This window comes from Gracilinanus agilis, chromosome 1 (assembly GCF_016433145.1).
Source record: "Gracilinanus agilis isolate LMUSP501 chromosome 1, AgileGrace, whole genome shotgun sequence".
In the NCBI taxonomy this organism is placed as follows: domain Eukaryota; kingdom Metazoa; phylum Chordata; class Mammalia; order Didelphimorphia; family Didelphidae; genus Gracilinanus; species Gracilinanus agilis.
In genome coordinates, this window is record NC_058130.1 from 220,439,141 (window position 1) to 220,462,573 (window position 23,433).

Below are 23,433 nucleotides of genomic sequence, written 5' to 3' on the forward strand. Positions count from 1 at the left end.
CCACCACCACCACCAAGTGTAATCACTCCCTTACATAGAGGGGCAACTTGAAGTTTAAGAAGGGTTTTAATCTTTTAAGAACCAGGAATGAAAATTCAATGTATTTTAACTATGTATTTTCTCTGAAATACAGATCAAAAATCTATAATAAATGCATCAGTTTCACTCAAAGGACTCTACTCTAAAACTGTGTATACCCTTTGATCCATCAATACCATTATTAGGTCTATATCACAAAGAGATACCAAAAAAAAGGGTGGGGGGAGGGAAGGACCTAGTTGTACAAAAATATTTATGGTGGTTCTTTTTGGAGTAGCAAAAAATCAGAAATTGAACAGCTATCCATCAGTTGGGGAATGGCTAAACAAGTCATGGCATACAAGCAGGATGGCTTTTGAAAAATCAGAAAGACTTACATGAACTGATGTGAAATGAAGTGATCAGAACCAAAATAACATTGTACAGAGTGACATCTATATTTTTGATGAACAACTGTGAATGACCTAGTTATTCTCAGCAATGCAGTAATCTAAGACAAAACTAGAGATTTATGATGAAAATGTCATCTTCCCTCTGAGAACTGATGGAGTCTGAATACAGACTGAAATATGCTATATTTCATTTTCTTTCCTTTTTTTAAAATTTGAGATCTCTGCCACAAAATGACTAATATGGAAAAATGTTTTACATGATTACACATGTAAAAATGTTATCAGATTACTTACCATCTCAGGGAGGGAGGACGGCAGATAAGGACTGAGGCAGGAAGGGTCAGAAGAAGGTAATTTGGAATTCAAAACTTAAAAAAAAGTTTTAAAATTGTTTTTACATATAATAGGGGGAAAAATAATATTTTGAAAATAAGTGCATTAGTTTCTAGTTATACTTTATCCAAATCATGAAAGTATATGGCCTTATACTTGTGATTTTTTACTAAATACACAATACATTTCCAGAAATACCTTACAATTATAAAAGCATTTTCCTCACTACTCTATTAGATAGACAATAGTTAAACAAAAATGTTTAAAAAAGAGATTAAGCACTATTAATTCACATACTATACCTTCATAGATGTATTATACAGTGAAATAAATGAAGTAAAGAGATCCAGATAACGAGTAGTGAAAACCAGTGCAAACAGAAGTTGGCTCTTCCCAGAAATACCTAAAGAAGTAAAAAGAAGTATTATAAGAATATAATATATTTTAAGATATCTGCAGGCGAAGCTATGAGTTGGGTTCTTATGAGAAAAAGAAAAAAAACTGAACTTAATTTAATTAGTAGTAAGCGACATTCATGAGGGGGTGTCGCGGGGGGGGTGGGGTGTGACATACTAGAACACACACTAATATATATATGGGAGGAAGGGGAAGAGAATAAACATTTATATAGTACCTATTATGTGCTAGGTACTCTGCTGAATACTTTACAATTATTATCTCATTTAATCCTCACAACAAACCTTTGAGGTAGTGCTATTTTATAGCTGAGGAAACAGAGGCAAAAAGAGATTAAGTGACTTGCCTAAGGTCACAAAATATCTGTGAGAGGTCAATTTGAACTCAAATCTCCCTGACTCTAGGCTTCATGTTTAGTTATATTACCTAGTTTGCCTTTGCTATAATAATTTATCTCCAGATCAGGATCTGCTTCCTCAAACAAACTAAAATAGTAGGTGATATGCTTATTTCAATGATGTGTTCACTGTTAACATTGTTAAGAATATTTCTGGATTTTCTCTTTTGTAATGTTAGCAAATCTTGCTCCTTTAAAACTTGATTTGATTTTCAAAAACAAGAACTCTTTTGGAATCAAATTGGTAAATGAGGTAGGCAATCAAGGAGTAAAAAATGAGGTATGCTTATAAAATATAGTAAAATTAGCTTCCTTATATGGCTTACAAATTAGTTCTAAAGGCATCTCCCAGAGACATGCTAAAAATGACAACACTACTGGAATAAGCATATGGCTTCCCAAGGAGATTGATCATTTTGAAAAAAGAAAACACTCATTTTGTTAATATATTTGTTCTCACTTCCAAAACTCTAGTCATCATTATACAGTACTACTGAGCTAAAAAAGACTGTTAGACACTATAAAAGCAAGATATATGTGATAGCCAGGTGTAAGCCATAAAAGCAACATTATATAGCAGGGAGAAAACAAACTTGGTCAGGAAGACATGGGTTCTAGTTAGTCCTTTGACATAATGGCTGTGTGAACTTACTAAGAAAATAATTTCATCTCCAAGTACCCTAGGTAGCTCTCCAAGACTATAAGTTGCAGAGCAATTGTCCAACTGCTTTGGTAGACAAGCGTTTCCTCAGTGGAAATTTCCCTATAGCAATGAAATGGCAGTTCAAGTAAATGAAAAAAAAATCCAGTTACCCAAAACTGAAGGGTAGCAGTTGTGCTAATTACCTAACCTGCTTTTTTCTAGCTACTATCCAGCAAAGTTCACGATATGAAAATGGTACACCCTGCATATTAGTGGTAACCTCAGAGACAGCATGGTGGAAAGAATGTTGGAGCTGCTATCAGGAAACTGAAGTAGGAATGCCATCTCAAGCTTTCACTAATTGTTATAATCATAAGCAAATCACAACCTCTCAGACCCCATTTCCTTGTTTAAAATTGAGATAATGTATGCACTACCAAAGAGAACTGTTGTGAGAAAAGCCTTTTACCTACCTTGAGTGCTATGTAAATGTGAGTTATTAACAGTACAGATAATGTGATCTTTACAGCTATAATTTGACATTTGTGACATAAAATTACATGTAAGATCCCAGCACATGTGCAAAAAGGCATCCAAATTGTTCTACTATAGAATGGTATTATCAATACCAGAGTTATTTCATTCACAATGATCAAGTTTTAGAGAATCAGAGCCACCAGGAAACTTACCAAGATCAAGCCTAACTCCCTTATTTTACAGATAAAGAAAGGAAAGACCAGAAAAGCTTGACTTACCCAGGGCCCCACTGGAAGAAAGCAATGAGCTGATGGTATCTTCTCATGTCATATCTTTCCATGATATTATACTGTCTCTTCTCCCAAACCCCACAGCTAATAATGAAAAGTTCATTGCCCAGGTTCTAGCCCACTGGCAAGTGCTTATTTTATCAGTGAGGAAAAAGAGATGTTTCACACAGATCCAGCCTATCACTTTCAATCCTCTCTCTAAAGTAAGCAAGATGTTAGCCATTAGCTGAATGTATCAATTGATGGACAAAGTATGGATAAGAAAGGCCCAGAGAACCTTTTACCAACATATGAAGCGCTCTCTCTCTCTCTCTCTCTCTCTCTCTCTCTCTCTCTCTCTCTCTCTCTCTCTCTCTCTCTCTCACACACACACACACACACACACACACACACACACACAATATCATTATGTTCTAGCTCTTTATAAGAATATATGCCAAACCAGTCACACCTAAGTTTATTTTCTACATAGTTGCCCATTTTTTCCCTTCACCCAAAACCTAATTTGGGTTTGGATTCTCTCATGACATATATATCTTATCTTCACATGCCAATATTTACATGGTCTTTTGGATACTACTTCATAGAAATAAAACCATTGTATATATTGTTTTCTTTTTTTCATAAGGGATTTGGAAATTCAGAGGCTTTTTCTCCCTTGATGGAAAAAGTAATTACAATATTTGAGATTGGAAGTTGAAGAAAAGATTAAAAAAAAGCAATTGAATTGTTATTTTAGTCACAGAAGAACAATGACCGTGAGCTAACACTCCATTGCCCATCCCCCCCCAAACAGCAAACCACTGCTGTCTCTCAAGCCTTGAATTGAATTCCACTCACCAAACTTTTTCATTTATTGAAATTCGTACCTTCCTTCCGGGTTCAACTCAGGGGACACAATCTATGACGCATTCTTTACCACCCCAACCCCAAATGAAAATAGTCTTTTCCTCCTCAAATTTCTTATTCAATAAGCTTTTTAAAAGTACTTAAAGGCATGATGCTAGCTAGGCACTGCAGACACCAAGACAAAATGAAACAGCACTTGCTTTCAAAAAGCTACAGATACTTGATCTCAAAAATGGAATCTTCAGAAAGGGAGGAGAAACACACATTTATGGGATGAGGTGGAGAAGATATAACAAAAGGATTAAAGGACATATAAGAATGTTTTTTTCTCCTAATTTAAAGTAAACTCCCTTCTTTGAAAAGTAAGCTTGCCTTTTATTTAGGGTCATCTGATATGAGAGCCAATTTAATATTTGCAAACCAAACCATTCTAGTTGCAAAGCAGTAACCAAGTGGAATTCTAATTAATTTAGTACGACCCCTATCAAAAAGCTAGCCGGCTGAAATGGACATCTGACTGATTTATTTCCCCATAAACTATATAAAAACTAGGTCCTTTATCAATGCTGAAAATGCTAAGTAAGAGTAAAACATCCAGGAGATCATTTAAAAAGAAAACCCAAAACTATAGAGTACATGATAAAACTTCATACTCTACAAGTTTTTTGTCATTCTAAGTAATCATGAACTATAAGTCTAACAATAAGTTTTATATCAGTGATTATCAAATTCAAACAGAAACATCCTTGCTGACAGCTAGCTGAATACTGACTTACAGACCACACATTAATATTACTGATGTTGTATTGCATTTTTATTTCCCAGTTACATTAAAAAAAAAAATAAACCCTTACCTTCTATCTTAGAATAGATACTGTTAGTTCCAGGCAGAGACACAGTAAGGGCTAGGCAATGGGGCTTAAGTGACTAACTATGTCACACAGCTGGAAGTGTCTGAGACCTTATTTGAACCCAGGACCTCCTGTTTCCAGGCCTGGCTGTATTCACGGAGCCACCTAGCTGTCCCTATTAATTATATTTTAATCTGGCTCAGATAGGACTTGGGAATTGACCCCCTAGTTTACATAATGGCGTCCAAATTCTACTGCTATATTATTGACATAAATAATGATATTGGAAATATACAGCAATGTGATGAAAATTATATTGGAAAATATACTGGGGTTCAGGACGAGAAAAGGAAAGAAAAGAAATCAAAGGTTTATGGACTACTCAGAAACCTCATTCTTATACAATATGAATATTATGCTCAAGAAGTTGGAAGGCATTGAACTAGGCAAGTATTGATCCTTACTCTCATTTTAAAAAAGAGTTTGATTATAAATAGATAGGAAATAACTGGTAATAGACTAATTTTGTCCTGTGAATGCAACTAGTTTTAAAGAGGTCAATTCTCAAGATCTGAAAGAGGGATAGAATCCAAAGGAATGGGAGAAAAAATAACCAAACCATTTTAGCATTTTTACTCCCAAAATGGAGACTGAGAAATTATCAGTAACTACCAACTCATATATACCTATTTTCTTATCTTGATAAAATTTAAAAATCCAAACATGCATCAAGAAGGCATGCCTCTATGAATTCAACTTGGTTCAAATATTCAGAGTAAAGTAGCATAGTGGATAAGAGAGTCAGGAAGACCTAAATTTCAAATCTTACTCCTGACACATTCTGTGACCCTAGGCAAGTCTTTGTCTCAGTTTGTTCATCAGTTAAATGGAGATAATAAGAGTATCCATCTCATTGTTTTTGTGAGGATCAGATGAGATACCATATGTAAAGCACTTTGTAAACTGTAAAATACTATATAAATAATGCTATTATTTATCTATTTATTTATTCACTAAGTGCCAACTATATTCTATGAACTGAGCTAGGATCTGGCAATACAAAGATAAAATATTGATTCTGCCTTACTAAGGTGCTTATAATCTGGGAGGGAAGGGGGAGTGAGGATGATACAGCATGCATGCAAGTATATTTCGAGGCAGAATATGATACAGGAAAAATCAAAGTTCTCTAAGAAAATATGCTGAGGCTCTAAATCACTCTAAATCACACATTAAAACAAGTCTGAAGTTTCACCTCACACCCATTAAATTGCCAAAGATGCCAAAAGATAGAAATAGTTCATATTGGAAGGGCTGTGAGAAGATTGTGTATAAATGGAAATTTTGAACCTTGGACTTCATCCCCTATAAGTCCCTTAGTTTTCCCAAAATTCCCTTTAATCTCTCCTGTGCCTCCACATTTGCATGGTCATATTATTGTTTTATAGTTGGCTGTAACTCCTCCCTCTTTCTCTTTGGTTCCTGGTTAGTACCTTTTAGTTAGTCTCTTTTGTTAGTTTATTATTAACAAAATATTTATAAATATAACATTTAGTATTTTGCATATTAATTTTAATTTCCACAATTGCTATAAATTAATATAGAATAGACAAGACAGAACCAGGAGAATAACATACACCAGGACAATAGTATAAATGACAAAAAAAATTAGTAAAAGGCCTGTGTTCTATTAAATCACACATCTTCCTTCAAATCTAGAGCTTCACAGTACGACCCAATCAACCTATACATCAAACTAAATTTTTAGCCAGAGAAATTGTTTCATTATGAATTTTCCTACAGCCACATATGAGAAGGGTACTTCCTCTTATGCTCACTGAATTTGTTTTTATAAATGTGAACTTTTACACTGAGGTTGCTTTTGTAAACAAAATATTTGACAAAGTCTTTCATGCTAAACTTGTGAAAACACAGAGAAATGTGTGTTAAAAAAGAATACAAGTAGATTTGAACTATATCTAAAGAGTAATTATTCATTACGGGCTTCATGTTAGCCTGCCATGTCTTCTATAAAACACAGGAGGTATCTGTATTTATTCTACTTAAACATTTTAATCAACAACTTAAAAGAACTGATGACATACTTATCTAATTAATAGAGAACATCAAATTAGGAGGGATTAGCACACTTGGATGACAATCAAGACTGATTAGAACAGTACAATAAGTCTAATAAGATGATAGAAATAAATATGAAGTCCTATACTCTAGGTCAAAAAAAAAAAAAAAACAAAACCACAACCAAGTTCTTAAGTACAAAATGAAGGAGGTATAGCTAGATAGCAATTTATCTGGATTGAGAACCAGCCCCAAAGTGATGAGGATCTGGGGTTCAAACTCACTTTTGAATATATATTTGCTATATCATCCTAGACAAGTCACTTGATTTTTCAGTGCTCTAGGGCAGAGATGTCAAACTTGAGGTCTGAAACCAGATTAAAATGTAACTGAGGGGGCAGCTGGGTAGCTCAGTGGATTGAGAGCCAGGCCTAGAGACGGGAGGTCTTAGGTTCAAATCCGGCCTCAGACACTTCCCAGCTGTGTGACCCTGGGCAAGTCACTTGACCCCCATTGCCTACCCTTACCACTCTTCCACCTATAAGTCAATACATAGAAATTAAGGGTTTAAAATTAAAAAAAAAATGTAACTGAAAAATGCTGGCTAAAATAAAAATATAATACAACCTAAATCATGTTAATTTGTGATCAATATGCAGCCTCTAGGGGTCCTTTTCCATTATAAGTCCCTGAGAAAGTACCAACCAACATTATTAAAGGAATTTTCTCAAGGGGAAGGAGATGGTCCTTTGATAATGAAATAAGTTCATTCCCCAGGCCAATCTAGATGTCTTGGTGGATTTCAAATTCAGTATAAGCTAATGAGACTAATATAATCTTGAGTTATATTAAGAGAGCAAGACTGTCTAGTACTAGGGAAGTACTAGTCCTACCTGTCTAGTCAGAATACATCTAAGCACCACATTTTAGGTAGGATACTGATAAAGAGTCCTGGAGAGGGCAGCCAGAATGTGAAAGGCCTAAAGTTCATGTCACATGAGGATCAGCTGAAAGAATTAGGAATGTTTCACTTGAAAAGGAGCAATCAATAAAGCAGAAACACTAGTTGTCTTGAAGTATTTGAAGGGATGTCATAGGTAGAAGAGAATAAATTTATGCTTGCAAAAGGCAGAACTAAGAATGATAGGTAGGAACTTATAAATGAGCAGTTTTAGTCTTCACATAAGGAGAAACTGCTTAATGATTAGTTATCAAAGAAAGGAATATGCTACCATGGAAGTAACTCCCCAAAACACTGGACACTTTCAAACAAAAACTGGGTGACCACTTGTGTGCATGTACACTTTTCCTGTTCAGGTAAAGGTTGGACTAGATGGTCTCTGAAGTTGCATCTAACTCTGGTATTCTGTGAAATAATACAAGAATCATTGACTAATGTTGTACACCTAATAAACCCACAGAAACTCAGCTGTTTTACAGAAAATAAGAAATGTCTCAATAATCTGTGACTGAATGAACCCAGATTGAAAAAACAGGTTAACATCTCAAATAGAGATTATTTTTATTTTATTGATCTATATTCACCTATTATTTGAGGCTTTTTTGAGAAATTACAACTTTAAATTCAACATTTTGAAATTCTAAAAGTTTATAACAATAATGAATTTTTGTTTCCATTTTAAATACAATAGGCACACCCACAAAAAAAAAAAAAAGCTAAGCAAAAAGAAAGTCTTTAAAACAACCTGGTTTTGATTAGACAAGCCAGAAAACAGAGATACTACTAGTTGTACTGTTGATGCAAGAAAAACACAAAATGGCTTACTTCATTATCTAATACTTGTGGAAGCAGTACTTTTTTTTCACAGTACTTGTGAAAGTAGTGATTTTGAAGCAAACAGAATAGATTATGTTAAGCACTGAAGAGGTACCAGAATTCCAAAGTGAGCTTAGATATTAAAACTTTCAAAAAGGGGGAACCAAAATTTATAAATGTCTTCTCTGAATTATCTGAAAAATATGCAAAATGCCTACTCTTTAAGGAGTATCTAAAATTTTTTTACACTTTCATATTAGGATAACAGTGAATAAGCAATTCAACATTTTTTTTAAATAACCAAGAAATGCACACTAATGAACTAAATGATCAGAAGACTACCTAATACATTTTGAGTGTATATACCTTTACCTATCACATCTTGAGTCATCCAAAAAGATTTATAATAGAAAGTGGCTTGGTTCTGCACTAACACTGTATTAGTCACTTGCAGAAACAAAAAAATACATGACAAATGCACTCACATTCTTTTTCCTTCTGATTACTCTAGTAGCTACTAAAATAAGTGACATTTTCCTAAATTCTTCCAACCCTTTAAATGAAAACAATGAACACTGGAGGGGAGACCTCTCTGAATTTTAAAACTAATATAAAGATACTTTAAAAACTATAAAGTAGCATCATATTTCCTAATCCCTAAAATTCTTCTATGCCTAAAGCTCCTAATTACCATCCTTTAGTCTAACATGTACATTTACAAACAACACAGATAAAAATATATTTACTATGAAGGCCTTTCTATATTTTGGGAGGGAAACCTAAAATGTATGACAGTAAATCAGAAAAGTAATATTTTCAAATGAAAAGAGGGTTAAATATACACTTTATAGGATCAACAAATGAATTAACTAGAATCTCTTACTTAAAGGCCTAATGCTTTAATACAGAGGTTATACTGATAAATCAGTGTAGATATGAAGAGAAAGCAGAAGTAAGAGTCATTATAGATAACCAAACTTTCCCCTATATTAAAAGGCTCCAGATCACTGTAATTTTTCTTAATTGTATATTGTCTCCCCCTTGTCAGTTGTCAATTGTCACTGCCTTCAGTGGGCAGGACTAGAGTAGCCCTTTTCTCATTTTAAAATTGCTGCTTCTATTCTGCTGTGATGATGGAAACTATATGGATCTTATTAGAATTATCCAAAAGAGTAAGCAGGCTTTATATGGTAATTCAAGGAGCTCTCCTATAAGTAACATGGACAAATTTTTTTTCATGGATTTTGTAAATTTTATTTTGGTTATCCATACTTTTTTTTTGCCTATTTCTTGATTTATGATTCTTTTTTATTCAATAAAGTTACTCATAGCAGAATTTCAAATAAGTGAATTATTAGTGTATTTCTGGGGAATGCAAGGTAAAAATGGGAGAAAGATCTTTACAAATATAAACTAGTCCTGTAAATTATGTTTAAGTCCACCTTTCACCGCCTCACTGAAAATATCCATGATAATATTCAGGATATGTCAATTTCTGATAAATGTAGTGTCAAAAGTTCAGAGATTCCTGATAAAATTACATGGCATAAAAAAACTTGTTTTTAAACATTTTTAAAAATACAAAAAGCTCTTCATTGTCAACAGCTAACAGAATTCCAAATTTCCTCTCATCTCAATTGATACCACAAGGAAGAACTCATTCCACAGAATGATGTCTTCATAAAAGGAGATGTCTAGAGATTTGGTGACTTAGCCAAGTTAAAATGATACTAAGGGTGCACTATGTACTATGAGTTAAATATAAAAAGTGTCTTTAATAAAGTTAGTTATTAAATGAGGGCATATATGTGTGTGTATGTATATATATATATCTGGTTTAATCCATAAAGCATGAATAGGACGGTAGAAAATTAACAAAGTCTGTTCACTCCTGCTCACATAAGCCAATTGGGTATTTCTGCACATAATCTACAAGTTTCAGCCACTTAAGTTCTGAAATTAGGTCTATTAGTTTTTATCTTATTCCAAGAGGTAAGTACTAAGTCCTTGAAACCAGCAGGGGCAACGATATCATGACCTCTTTCAGCAGCATCCAGTGATTGCTACTGAATCCACCACACCTTCAAATAGCTGCCACGTCAGATGAGGCCAGGAAATGCAATCGAGTACCCATTCTTCCAACCTAATTCATTGATTCACAATTTTCCGACTCAAATACTTAAAACCTCTTCAACTCCGACTCTTCCCAAATGAAAATCTCCATCTATTTACTTGCATAAAAGAAACATATAAAATGTATAGTGGTAAAAGTTACGGATTGATTTCTGAAATTTAACTAGTCAAACAGGCAAAGGCCTGCAAAGTGCAGAATCAGCTATATCTGTAATTTCACTTCCAGAACTCTGCATACATCATTTGAGATTGTGTGCCTAAACATCTATCTACACATTCTGCAAAAAGTTTAGCTTGTTTATAAAATGTGTAGAAGTACTTTGGTCGAACAAATTAGCCAGCCCTATCCTTTTCTATGAAACCTTTCCATAATTTTTCTAGCTCCTTACCACCCTCATCCCATGGTCCTCTACTCAGGAAAACTTTCTTTCCCTCATAGGAGCCCAGATTACTAGACAGCCTCCTCGGCTTGTCTGCGGCAGAGTATTTCCAAAATGTAACTCGAGCACCTAACCCAGGGAATACACGAAACTTGCCCTTCCCCACCCAGGCAGCCAAGCGGCCCAAAGCTGAGCCTGGTAAAGGAGAGGAAGGTGGGGGACGAGCCTGGGAGCTGCTATGGATGAGACAGCTTGGGAGGAACTCGGGAGAGAAAAGGGAGCCCATGATGCCGGGGAGCCGTGTACAAAGGCTACTTGGGGCCACTCCCTCCCCTCAGTCTCGGGAAGGAGCAGGGAAGTCTTTCGGGAGGGAGGTGAGGCAACTACAGAAAGCTCCCCACAAGCTAGCCGAGGTGGGGAGAAGTGCAAGAGGGACCTGGGAACCAAAGAGCGAAGAAACCGCTAACCGACTGGGCTACGGGTCCCCCCCCCCCCGCCCGCCCATCCCATGCCAGCCAGGCGAGAGAGGCTCCACTGCCCCTCGGCGCGCCAGCAGGCCGCCCCCGGCTCCCCGGGTCCTCCCTCACCGGCGCAGGAGCGGGTTTTCCAGATCTTCAGCAGCAGGATGATGATGGCCGCCAGGTGGGACAGGTCCCCGGTCAGCCGGAAGATGTTCATGGCGGCGACGGCAGGAGCGAGCAAAGCCGAGGGCGAGCTGCGAGCGGGCGCTGCGACTGCTGGCGGGACGGGGAAGGGACGCGGCGGCGGCGGCGGTTTAGTTGCTGCCCCTAAAGAAAGCGGCGAAAATGGCGAGATGAGAGAGCGACGTGGCCCGGGGACGTGGCCGACCAGCCAGCGCCGCGCCCAGTGTAGTCTGGGAAAGGAGAGCCGATCCCCGCCCCTGCTTTGGGCCCCGCCCCCTGGGCGCCTAAGACCCCCGCCCCTTAAAGGGCACTCTACCCACGGAGAGGGCGCTTGCGCAGCGAGCTAGGAGTTCCAGCGTCTTCCCTTTTCCTTCTCCTCTGGCTTTCTCATGGAATGCCAACGCTCTTAAGAGTTTGAGCTCCCTGCGTTGTTATCCTTTAGGTTTTTGTGGCAGAGCAGGTCAGGAAGTCAGATGTGATTCTGCTCAGAAATGGCTAGAAATTATCCGGGAGCTCTCCCACTTGTATTCCATGATGCAGTGAAGTCATAAAAGATGTTTTTATATTCTGTACTAAATTGTAAACTCCCTGAGGGCAGGGAAACTTCTCAGCCTATCACAGTGCTTTGTATAATATTCAGCGCAGGACAGGCACTTAAAATTATGTTTTTGGCTGACTTAGAAAGTACTTAGTAAGCCTTAAAGAACTATAAGAAATGGAATTAGCATCGGTAGGAAGAGCTATCACATGTAAAATTGATGATATATTGTTTGCCTTTTCAATGAGTGTGGAGAGGTTGAATGGAGAGAATTTGGAATTCAGATTTTTTAAAAAATGAATGTTAAATTATTAAAAAAAGAAAGAAAAGAAAGGTAATATTTATTTTTTAAAGGAACCCTAGCATAGAAAGATGACTTGTGTTTAGTCAGGAAAACCTAGGTTCAAAGGACCATGGTTTCTGAAAGGAAACTCTGAGACCCTCTAGTCCAGTGATGGTGAACCTAGGGTACAGGTGCCAAAGATGGTACATAAAGTGCTCTTTGTGAGCATGCAGCCACCCCCACCCACCCTTACTAGAAAGGCAGAGGGGCTCAGGTGGAGCTGCTCTCCTCCCCCTCTCCACAACTCCTGATAACATTTTTTCACATCCAAGTATCTCTGCCAAGCAGCCAAATAGGAGTACACAGCAGGTTAGTTGGGTGGCTCAAAGGTGGCAGAGCTGGAGGGAATCAGAGTGGTTAGACCACTTGCCCCTCCCCTCAACACTTGGTGAAGATATTCCTCACTTCACCCGCCCTTCCACCCAGCAATCCAATGGGAACACTTTCTCATTCTCCTGTGTGGGGTAAGGGGAGAGCAGGGCACCCTGGCACTTGGGGGGTATAGGGGGTGGGACCCAGCTTTCCTTCTCTAAAAGGTTTGTTATCACTGCTCTAGTCCAAGGGTTCTTAACCTGGGTACTTCAGACTATTAGAAGTCCATGGATAAATTTCAGAGGGCCTGTGAGCTTGGATGAGAAAAAACAACAACTTTATTTTTACTAACTTTGAAAACTGAAATTTAGCAGGCAACAAACACTTATTAAGCCCTTTCCATGGGTCAGGCACTGTCTCCATTGACAGGTGGAGATATAATGCAAGATAAGAGACCCTACTCTCAAGAAACTCACAATTTAATGCAGTGAGACAACTGGCTGCAAACAAAAAATGATTTCCTTCAGTTATGAAAAAAATTTTAAGTTATTTTGAAATAAGATCCATAGTCTTTGCTAATCTGCCAAAGGTACCCAAAAATGGTTGACTCTCATCTAGACTAACTTCCCTCATTTTAAAAAAATTATTTAATCAGTTAATTTAGAATATTTTTCCATGGTTACATGATTCATGTTTTTTCCCTCCCCTTCCCCTTTCCACCTCCCCCCTCCATAGCCAAGGAACAATTCCACTGGGTTTTACATGTCATTGATCAAGACCTATTTCCATATTATTAATATTTGCACTAGGGTGATCTTTAGAGTCTACATCCTCAATCATATCCCCATTGAACCATGTGATCAAGCAAATGTTTTTCTTCTATGTTTCTACTCCCACAGTTCTTTCTTTGGATGTGGGTAGTGTTCTTTCTCATAAGTCCCTCAGAATTGTCCTGGATCATTGCATTGCTGCTAGTAGAGATAACTTCCCTCATTTTATAGATGAGGCAACTACAAATAGAGATCTATAGTGACAACCAAAGTCGCCCCAGTAGTTGGTGTCAAAGGCAAGATTTCACCCCAGTCTCTTGGAATCCTGAGTCCAAGTTAACGTCTTGCCTGGGCATATACTAGCTTTGTGCTTTGAAGGATTTCACATAGCCTCTCAATTCCACAGGTAACTCTAAGACTACAATTAAAGATATTTTCTTTCCACACACAGGTCTGCAACCAGAAGGAAACTCAAGAGACAATATAGTCCACCCTCTTAGTTTATAGATGAGGAAACTAAGGTCTTGGGGAGGGTTAAGTGACAACTGCCCAAGGCCACATTAAGTTTTAGAACTGGGATCTGTTCTCAGAAACTCCAGAAATAGTGATCTATCCACTGTACTATAGCTGAACCAGTGGAAGGAATTTTTCACACTGGAAGTTTCCCAATGCTGACTAAATTCAAAAGAATAAGACCTATCCTCATCCTCCCCCAAACCATTTTAAAACCTATTGTTTAAACTATCAACTTATTTCTTTCCTTTTTTTTTTTCATGAAAAAGCTCCTGAACACCTAGAGCATGGACACAATTTGGCAGCCCTAGCATGAGAGGACAAATATCACTTTTATAATATAAGAAAACACAGAATTTCTTTTGAAAATTTTTCTTTTTTTACAAAATTTTGTTGCTATTTTTTGCTTTTACATCATATATTTTTCCATAGCTTCCTCCCCATCCTCCAAGAGAGACATCCCTTATAAAAAAGAAGAATTTAAAAAGAGGAAGAGAAAAAAGGTCCAGCAAAACTAATGAACATATCAAAATAGTCAAATGTTATATACAGTATTCCACATCCATAGACTTCCACTTCTGCTAAGAAACAGGGAAAGTTGTCTTTTTATATCACTTCTTTGGGGTTAAGCTTCATCATTATACTTTTTTTATATTAGATATCCAGGTGGTTCAATGGAAAGAGCCCTGGGCATGGAGTCAGGAAAACTGGAGTTCAAATCCAATCTCCAACAACTGGACAAATCATAAATTCTGTTTGCTCAACCCATGGGAGAAAGAAATGGCAAACTACTCCCATATCTTTGCCAAGAAAACCTCCTGGACATTATTGGTATAATATGGTTCAAGGGGTCATGAAGAGTCAGATACAACTAAATTAACAACAATGACATATTTGATTACAGTTCAATTGTGGTTATTCTTTCTGTTTACATTGATGTAGTCATAGTGTACATTATTTTTACTGAGTTTTCTTACTTCTATTTGTTTCACGTGCTTGGGGTAGACATCCCCCTAAGTCACTATTGGGTTTGTTAACTTGGAAATAACACAGAACTACTAAAGCAGTCAGCAAAAACCAAGTCTTTACTCAGGAAAGAGATCATATTCAATTTTGGCCACCACACAGAGTCGAGTGCCTAAAAACCACACAAAACCAAGGGCTCTAGGACTCTGGGAACCGTATCTCTAGGAGAATGCACCACAGGAGATGATTCTCCAAAGAGTGACAGAACTTTGGGGGTCTTTTATACACTCTGGAGAACTTGGTACAACAAGCATGCATAGACAGGCTGCAAGCAGGCTGCAGCCAGCAGTTGCTGTATCTGGTAGGGGTTAACTATAATGAATAAAAAGGAAAGGGTCAAACCAAGAAGAGCTGGACTTCCTGAGAGAGGACTCTAATACAATGGGAGAAGCTAGTAAGCCAAATAAGGGAACTCAACATTTGACTATATCTACTAGTCCCAACCAAACTGGGGTCACCAAACATTTGAAGGTCTGTTATTCAGTCCAAAACAGGTGTGCCCAGGACTTCTCAGGGGGTAGGGGCAAACTTGAAACTTGCAGAAAACCCAGTTAACAGGTTTGAGGCTTCATTGAGGCAAGACTTTTGTCTTGCCATTGGACTTTGATGACTTTGGAAGAAAGAGTGAGGCTGATAACTGTGCCATTCTGCGTCACTGAAATCCAATTCACAAGCAAATCAAGACATCGCCTGGTGATATTATTTGATCCTCTTTGAAATGAAGGATGAGCAGCAACTTTACTTTTCATCAGTTCATATGTTTCTATATTTCTCTATATTCATAATTTCTTCCAGAATTGTAACATTCTATCACAATTTGTTTAGCTATTCCACAAACTGATGGGTTTCTAGTTACTTGCTGCCACAAAAATGCTGTTATAAATATTTTAGGGCAGCTGGGGGCACTGTGTATAGAGTGCTGGGTCCAGGTTTGAACCTCCTGTCCTGAAGCCTAGCTTTATATGCCCTAAGCCACCTTACTGCCTCTCAACTTCCTTTTAGTAATCTAACTTACATTGTTGTAGAATCACTGTGTAAGTGATTCCTAGGATTCTGCTTATTTTTCTCTGGATTAACTCATACAGATTTTCTCACATTTCTGTGGATTCTTCATATTTGTTCTTTTTTCCTGAACAATAATATTCCATTACCTTCTCATGCCATAGAGTTTCTTTTCAGCCACACTTCAATCATGGTAAGTCAAGTCAAAAGGCATTTATTAACTACCTGCTATGTGCCAGGCACTGTACTAAGTGCTAGAGTTCAAAGAAAGACAAAATAGTCCTTGCCCTTAAGATTGCTCAGAATCTAATGGGGGAAGACAACATTGAAAAAAAATATGTGCAAATAAGATGAATATTCAAGATTAGATATTCACAAAGGGAAGACACAAGCTCTAAGGATGCCCAAGAAGGGGTCCTTGCAGAAGGTAAAATTTTGTTGAGAAATAAGCCAGGGAAGCCAAGAGGTAAAGACAAGCCTCCACGAAGTATTTTATTACTGAATATTTTTCATTTAACAGATATTTGTTTCTGTCTTTATCATCTTTGGAGTATATGCCCAGTAGTGGGATTATTAGGTCAAATGGATATGAACACTCCCTTTTCTTGCATAATTCCAGTGGAAAATCTCAAATCTTTGAACCACCACTTTATGACTCTACTAACAGTGCATCAATATACCTGTATTCTTATAGTTCCTCCTTCTTTTTGTCTTTACCATTATGCATAGTGTGATGTAAAACCTGAGAATCACTTTTGTTTTTCTCTTACTTTTTAGTGATTGGAACATGTTTTCAGGAGGTCATTTATAATTTGCAACTCTTTTTTTTTTTTTTTAATTGTCCATATTGGGCAGCTAGGTGGCTCAGAGGATAGGGAGCCAGGCCTGAAGACAGGAGTCCTGGGTTCAAATTTGGCCTTAGACACTTCCTAGCTTTTTGGCCCTGGGTAAATCACTTAACCCCAGTTGCCTAACCCTTATTACTCTTTTGCTTTGGAACCAATACTTAGTATTGATTCTAAGACAGAAGGTAAGGGTTTTAAAAAATAATGAAAAGAAAACTGTTTATATCCCATAACCGATTATCCCTGGAAAATTGTGTGTGTGTGTGTGTGTGTGTGTGTGTGTGTGTGTAATATAATAGTGTTAATTCTTTGTCTGTTTTAAATATCAAACTTTTATTGATGAGAGTTAATGCAAATATTTCCCCATGTTATACTTTCTTTTTGAATTCTGTCTTCATTGCTTTTATTCTTGAAAATCTTTTTAATTTTATGTAGTCAAACTGTCTTTTATCTTTTCTGATTGCCTTTATCTCTTCTTTGGCTAAGAAATTCTCCTCTCTCTCTAACTGTGAAAAGTGTGATTTTTAAGTGTGACATTTTAGCCCAGAATTTCAAATGAATCACCTGAGTAAAGATATGGGAATGGCAGTGATCTGTCTTTTTAAAAAGGGTCGGGTGGAATCTCTAACCACATGACAGAATGAGAATCTGGATTTTTAAAAATTTACTTTCTATATATTAGAAAAGCAGCTCTGTTTCAGTCTTTTTCCTGAGCTCTGGCATGTTCTGGTTGCCATGGAGCCAGAGACATCCTGCAGATTTGCAGAAATGACTTCATCACAGCAACCCAAAGGCTCTATTGGGTGATCTTCATCTTACTCTGCTACAGAATGAATGATTGGTTTGCTGCTTGGTAAGAAATGAATAATCATTAACTCACTACAACAATGCTTTTAGTTCTAAGGGTCACAAGAGCATAAAACACAAAAAAGGTGAAGGGAAACAACAACTGGAAACTTCAGGGCAACTTCTCTACTCACTCTCAGGAATATTGTAGGCACTTGAAAATTTTAAGAAATCAACTTAATGTCACACAGGGTACAATTTAACTTCTAAGAAGGGTAATAACCAACAATACATCGATTAGGCTCTCATCTCTTCTGAGTTTCATTAACTTTTATATTGCTAAATAACTATTCAATAAGAAAATAGCCAAAGATTTTAATCAGAAAGGAAACCCAATCCAATCCTAGTAAAGACAAATCCATTTGAACTGTGTCTACTTCTCTGTTTGTAGCCCATAAACCTGGACCTACCATGTGTTATATCTCACATCAACAGAAACTCTTTTCCCTTCCTATAATTTCTTTACATCTGAACAAGGAAGTGAAACTGTGATAAGGACCGAGGCTGGAGGCATTTTCTAACAGCTGAGATAAGCCTCAGGCAAGAGACACAGCACCCCTGGGCACTACTAGTTAAAAGTCAGGCAGAGCCAAGATGGCAGAGTAGCAAGAAGCAATGAAGCCAAGCTTGACAAAACTCCTTCAAACAGACCTAGAAAATGCATCAGACTGAACCCTGATGGGGAAAGCCAGAAAAACTTGCAATATCTTTGTCTAGCTCAGGTTGACATAAGGAGACAGAGTGGTCTGCTGAGAGTGGGACCTGGGTTGGGGAAGCAGCACCCTACTGTTAGATCACTTCAACACTCAGAGTGAGACTGAATGAAAGCAAAAGTAGACTCTAGATGAAGATGAGGCACCCTTAAGCCCTTACTGGGGCACTGTGATGGTAGACAGCTTTATCAACTCCCCAGTTCTGGTCACAGAGCCAGGGTGGACTGCAAAGGGAACCTACTCCCAGGGTGGTATTGGGGGGGGAGGGGCCTGGGAAGGAGGAAATTCTGAAAAAAGCAGCAGTGAGTGGTTTGTCTCAGACCCCAGGAGCAGAGTGGGATCTCAGTTCTAGAGCACAGTCTGCAGCAAAATAACCAGGCCAGGAATCCCAAACCAAAGGAGTGTCTGTAGTTTTATCACTCTGAAACAGCAAAACTTCCCAGCTGACTGAGGGAACTGAATCTAGCAGTATTCTATTCTTCCTCTGACCAAAACCCAGATCAGGAACTTGTAGAACTCAGAATGGAGGAGGAGGGGCAACAATGAGACTTTGCCCTGGATCACACCCCTTTGTGAAGATCCCTGGGTTTTCTTGAGATGTTGTAATAACACTCTAGTCAGGTTCCTGAAGAAAGCAGTAACAGGATCAGACCAGACGTTCCATCCAGAAAGTCCAGTGGAGCCCAGCCCTAATATCAAATCTGAAGTCAGGAAGTAGGCTGGAAGAATGGGCAAACAAACAGAAAATGGTGGCTAGGACACTCAAGATACCAATGTAGAAGAGAATGACTCCAACATATCTACAAACAGTGTCTCAGAGAAAAAACTCAATTAGAATTCACAGAAGACATGAAACAAGCCTTTAAAAAAGAGCTTAAAATGTTTTTATAAATGAAATAAGATTACCTGAGGAAAAATTTTCAGAGATATGACATCCACAAAAGGACTAGTGTGGGGGTAGATGCTTGCTCAGTGGATTGAGAGGCAAACCTAGAGATAGGAGGTTTGGGGTTCAATTTTGACCTCAGATACTGGGCAGTTAACTTAATCCCCATTGCCTAGCACATACCACGCTTCTGCCTTAGAATCAGTACACAGCATTGATTCTAAGATGGAAGCTAAGGGTTTAAAAAAAGAAAACAAAATAAAAGGACTAATGGGAAAAGACGCTTTACATTCTTATACATGTAAAATGTATATCACATTCTTTGCTGTCTCAGGGAGTAGGGAGAGAAAGGAAGCGTGGAGGGTGAAAATTTGGCTCAAACTTTAAAAAAGGTGAAAAAGAATTTTAAAATATTTATTTATTTAAATGTTTTAAAATAAAGATTAAATTTTTTTTAAATTTTATTTAAAAAGAAAAGAAATGATAGCTACTGAAGAAAGAATGGGAAAGTGCATTAGCAGCTTTGTACAAGAGCCACAAAACCTTGCCCAAGCAAAAAATTCCCTGATAATTAGAATGGACTAAATAGAAAACAATAATTTCAGGAGACAATATTAAGAAACATTAAAACAATTTAAAAGGTTTTTAAAAAGAAGGAAATAAAGGGGATCTCATAGCAAAAATAACTGACTTGAAAAACACATCATGGAGGAAAAAGTTAAGATTTTTTTGACTATTAGAATGCCATGACCAGAAAACCCCCAACGCATCATATTTTAAGAAATTTTAAAATCACTCAAATCTCTTGATACCAGAAGGTAAAGTGGAAATAGAAAGAATCCACCAGTCCTATCCTAAAGGGAACCTCAAAATGAAAACTCCCAGGAACACAATAGCCAAAATCTAGAGCTTCCATGTCAAAGAAAAAATACTTTTTTTTTTTTTAAACCCTTACCTTCCGTCTTGGAGTCAATACTGTGTATTGGTTCGAAGGCAGAAGAGCAGTAAGGGCTAGGCAATGGGGGTTAAGTGCCATGCCCAGGGTCACAAAGCTAAGAAGTATCTGAGGCCAGTTTTGAACCTAGGACCTCCCATTTCTGGGCCTGGCTCTCAATCCACTGAGCCACCCAGCTGCCTCCAAAGAAAAAATACTTAATGCAGTCAGAAAGAAAGAATTCAAGAACTGAGGATCCATCATTAGAATCACACAAGATTTTTGAGAATTTGGAATATGATCCAGAAGGAAAAAAGACATGGATTTACCCACAAGGGAAAAAATGAATCTTTGTTGAAATAGAGTTCTTCTAAACATTCTTTATGGAAATATCAAAACATAAAAAGTAAACATAAGGGGGGCAGCTGGGTAGCTCAGTGGATTGAGAGCCAGGCCTAGAGACAGGAGGTCCTAGGTTCAAACCCGGCCTCAGCCACTTCCCAGCTGTGTGACCCTGGGCAAGTCACTTGACCCCCATTGCCCACCCTTACCAATCTTCCACCTATGAGACAATACACCGAAGTACAAGGGTTTAAAAAAAAAATTAAAAAAAAAAAAGTAAACATAAGCAATGGCAATTGACCAAATAAGGATATACTGCATATATTCTAATATATAGTGAAGATACAGGTGTCCACAATGAAACCGATTAGCATCAGGGATCATAGAGGGAGTGCAAGGCCTGAAAATGATTCTGTTATCTTTTGATGATCTTAAGAAAAGCCTGGAAATAGGAGGGAAGAGGAATACAGTGGGGACCAGAGTAGAGAGGGAAAGAAAGGTTAGGGAAAATTCTCTTATATAATTAGGGTGTACAAATAGACATTTATATAAACAAAGAGAAAAGGGTGAAGGGAGCAGTTGACACTTCAACCTAACTCTCATCAGAACTGGTTAAAGGTAGGACGAATACACATACATACCTAGAATCGGGTACAGAAATGCATTTCATTCAATAGGAAATAGGAGTGTAAGGAGAGAAGGGAGCAGGGAATTGGTGGGGAGGATAGTTTAAGTGAGGGATTAGTCCTAAGGAAAAAAAAAGACCCAAATATTTATAGCTCTTTTGAGATGGCAAAGAATGGGAATCTGAGGGGCTGCCTTTAAATTGGGGAAAGGTTGAACACATTTTGGTAAAACAAATATTATCAAATACTATTGTGACTTGAGAAATTATAAAAAAGGATGGTTTTAAAGAAACCTGGGAAGACTTGTATGAGCTGATGCTTAATAAAGTGACCAGTACCATGAAAATAATTTATACTACAATGACAATTTGGTAAAGGCAAACAACTTTTAAAGAATTAGAAATACTTAGTCAGTGTAATAATCTACCATGATTCCATAATACTAATGATGAAACATGCTACTCATCTCCTGATAAAGAAGTGAAGGATTCAGAATGTAGGATAAAGCTTTTTTTTTTTTTAATTGGACATGCTCAATGTGGAAATTTGTTTTGATTATTCAAAAATGTTTATAATAGGGTTTTGTTTTCTTTAGTTCTCAAGTTGGGGTGGGAAGGTAAGAAGGAAGATTTTTGCTGGTTGAAAAATATAATTAAAAAATAATGTATAAACTCATCTGCAAAACATTACAGGTTGAAGATTATTAGCCCTCTTACCTCATGAGACAGAAAATAGCAGTTAAAAAGCAAATTAGAGGGGCATCAGCTAGGTGGCTTAGTAGACAGTCAGGCCTGGAGATGGGAGGTCCTGGGTTCAAATATGGCCTCAGACACTTCCTAGCTATTGACCCTGGACAAGTCACTTAACCCCAATGGTCTAGCCTTCACAGCTCTTCTGCCTTGGAACCAATATTTAGTGTCAATTCTAAGATAGAAAATAAGGTGTTTTTTTTAAACATGATTCGTTGTAGAAGGAAACGTATAGAACAAAAAATATAACATACAACACTTTATTTAATGACTACAGTAATGTAAAGGCAAACAACCCTAAAAGACTTAAGAACTTAGTACAGTGATCAATGTACTAATTTATTTTTGGCTATATACTTATTTCTTACATGAGAGGACTTTTATGGGGGACAGAGGGTAACAATTGTGAAAACTGTAAAAAAAGAAAAGAAATGAAAATAAAAAATAAGACTATCAATGAGACATTTAATATAGAGAGAATTAAAACAGAGCAGAGAGATACTCAAAAGGGAATAAAGACAAGCAGGCAGTTTTATTATCATGTCAAATTTAATATAAAATTTTTAAAGACAATATTAACCAAAATCCAATTTCATTCAGAATCCTTTTTTGAGCTATTCCTATGTATTGAAGTGTTCATGTTTGTTGATATATAAGTTTACCAGGTTTGGTAGTATAATATAAAAATTTTAAAAATAAGACATTAGGGAGAGCTACCACATATGGCAATAGAAATCAGACCAAATTAAAAAAAAAAGAAACTCATACTGAAAGTAAAATAGCATCCTAAAAAGAGTATTGATTTTGGAATCATGTTATCTGGATTTGAATCAAAATTATGTTACATATTAAGTATGGTCTCTAAAGAAGTTCCTTAACTTCTCTGGGCCTCATTTCCTCATCGGTAAAATAGGACTTTTATGCAATAATTTATAAAGTCCTTTTCAGTTCTAAATTCCATGATCTCATTGTGAAAAGTTTTCCATCATAGATTTTCAAGGTTTCTCAATATGGTGCTTTAGAACTATCTAATACAAGTATTTATTCTCTCCAGCTCGTAAAGAAAAAAAAGCTTGTGAAAATAAATATAACAAATAATTTGAAAAAAATCCAAAATATCTTTTTAAGAATGGGTAATTGTTATCTTCTATGAAGGATTTGGCAGAATTTAATTGCTTAGGTAAATTGAAAGAAAAGTCATCTAACAGGAATTAAAATAGACCACACATTTGCCAACTTAAAGATTTTGATCTGGAAGGGAGTGTCTCTCAGTCTTAAGTATTCAAA

At 37.0% G+C, this 23,433-nt stretch overlaps 1 protein-coding gene across 1 annotated transcript in view; it reads right to left on the reverse strand.

Moving 5' to 3' along the window:
- Window positions 1–23,433, reverse strand: part of KDELR2 (KDEL endoplasmic reticulum protein retention receptor 2) — a 50,897-nt gene that overhangs the window by 16,792 nt on the left and 10,672 nt on the right. Inside the window, exons 2-3 of the mRNA XM_044678994.1 lie at window positions 11,645–12,013; window positions 1,067–1,167 (exon numbers count right to left, since the gene is read on the reverse strand). Coding sequence (XP_044534929.1) covers window positions 1,067–1,167; window positions 11,645–12,013 — 470 coding nt within the window. The remainder of the gene's footprint in view (window positions 1–1,066; window positions 1,168–11,644; window positions 12,014–23,433) is intronic.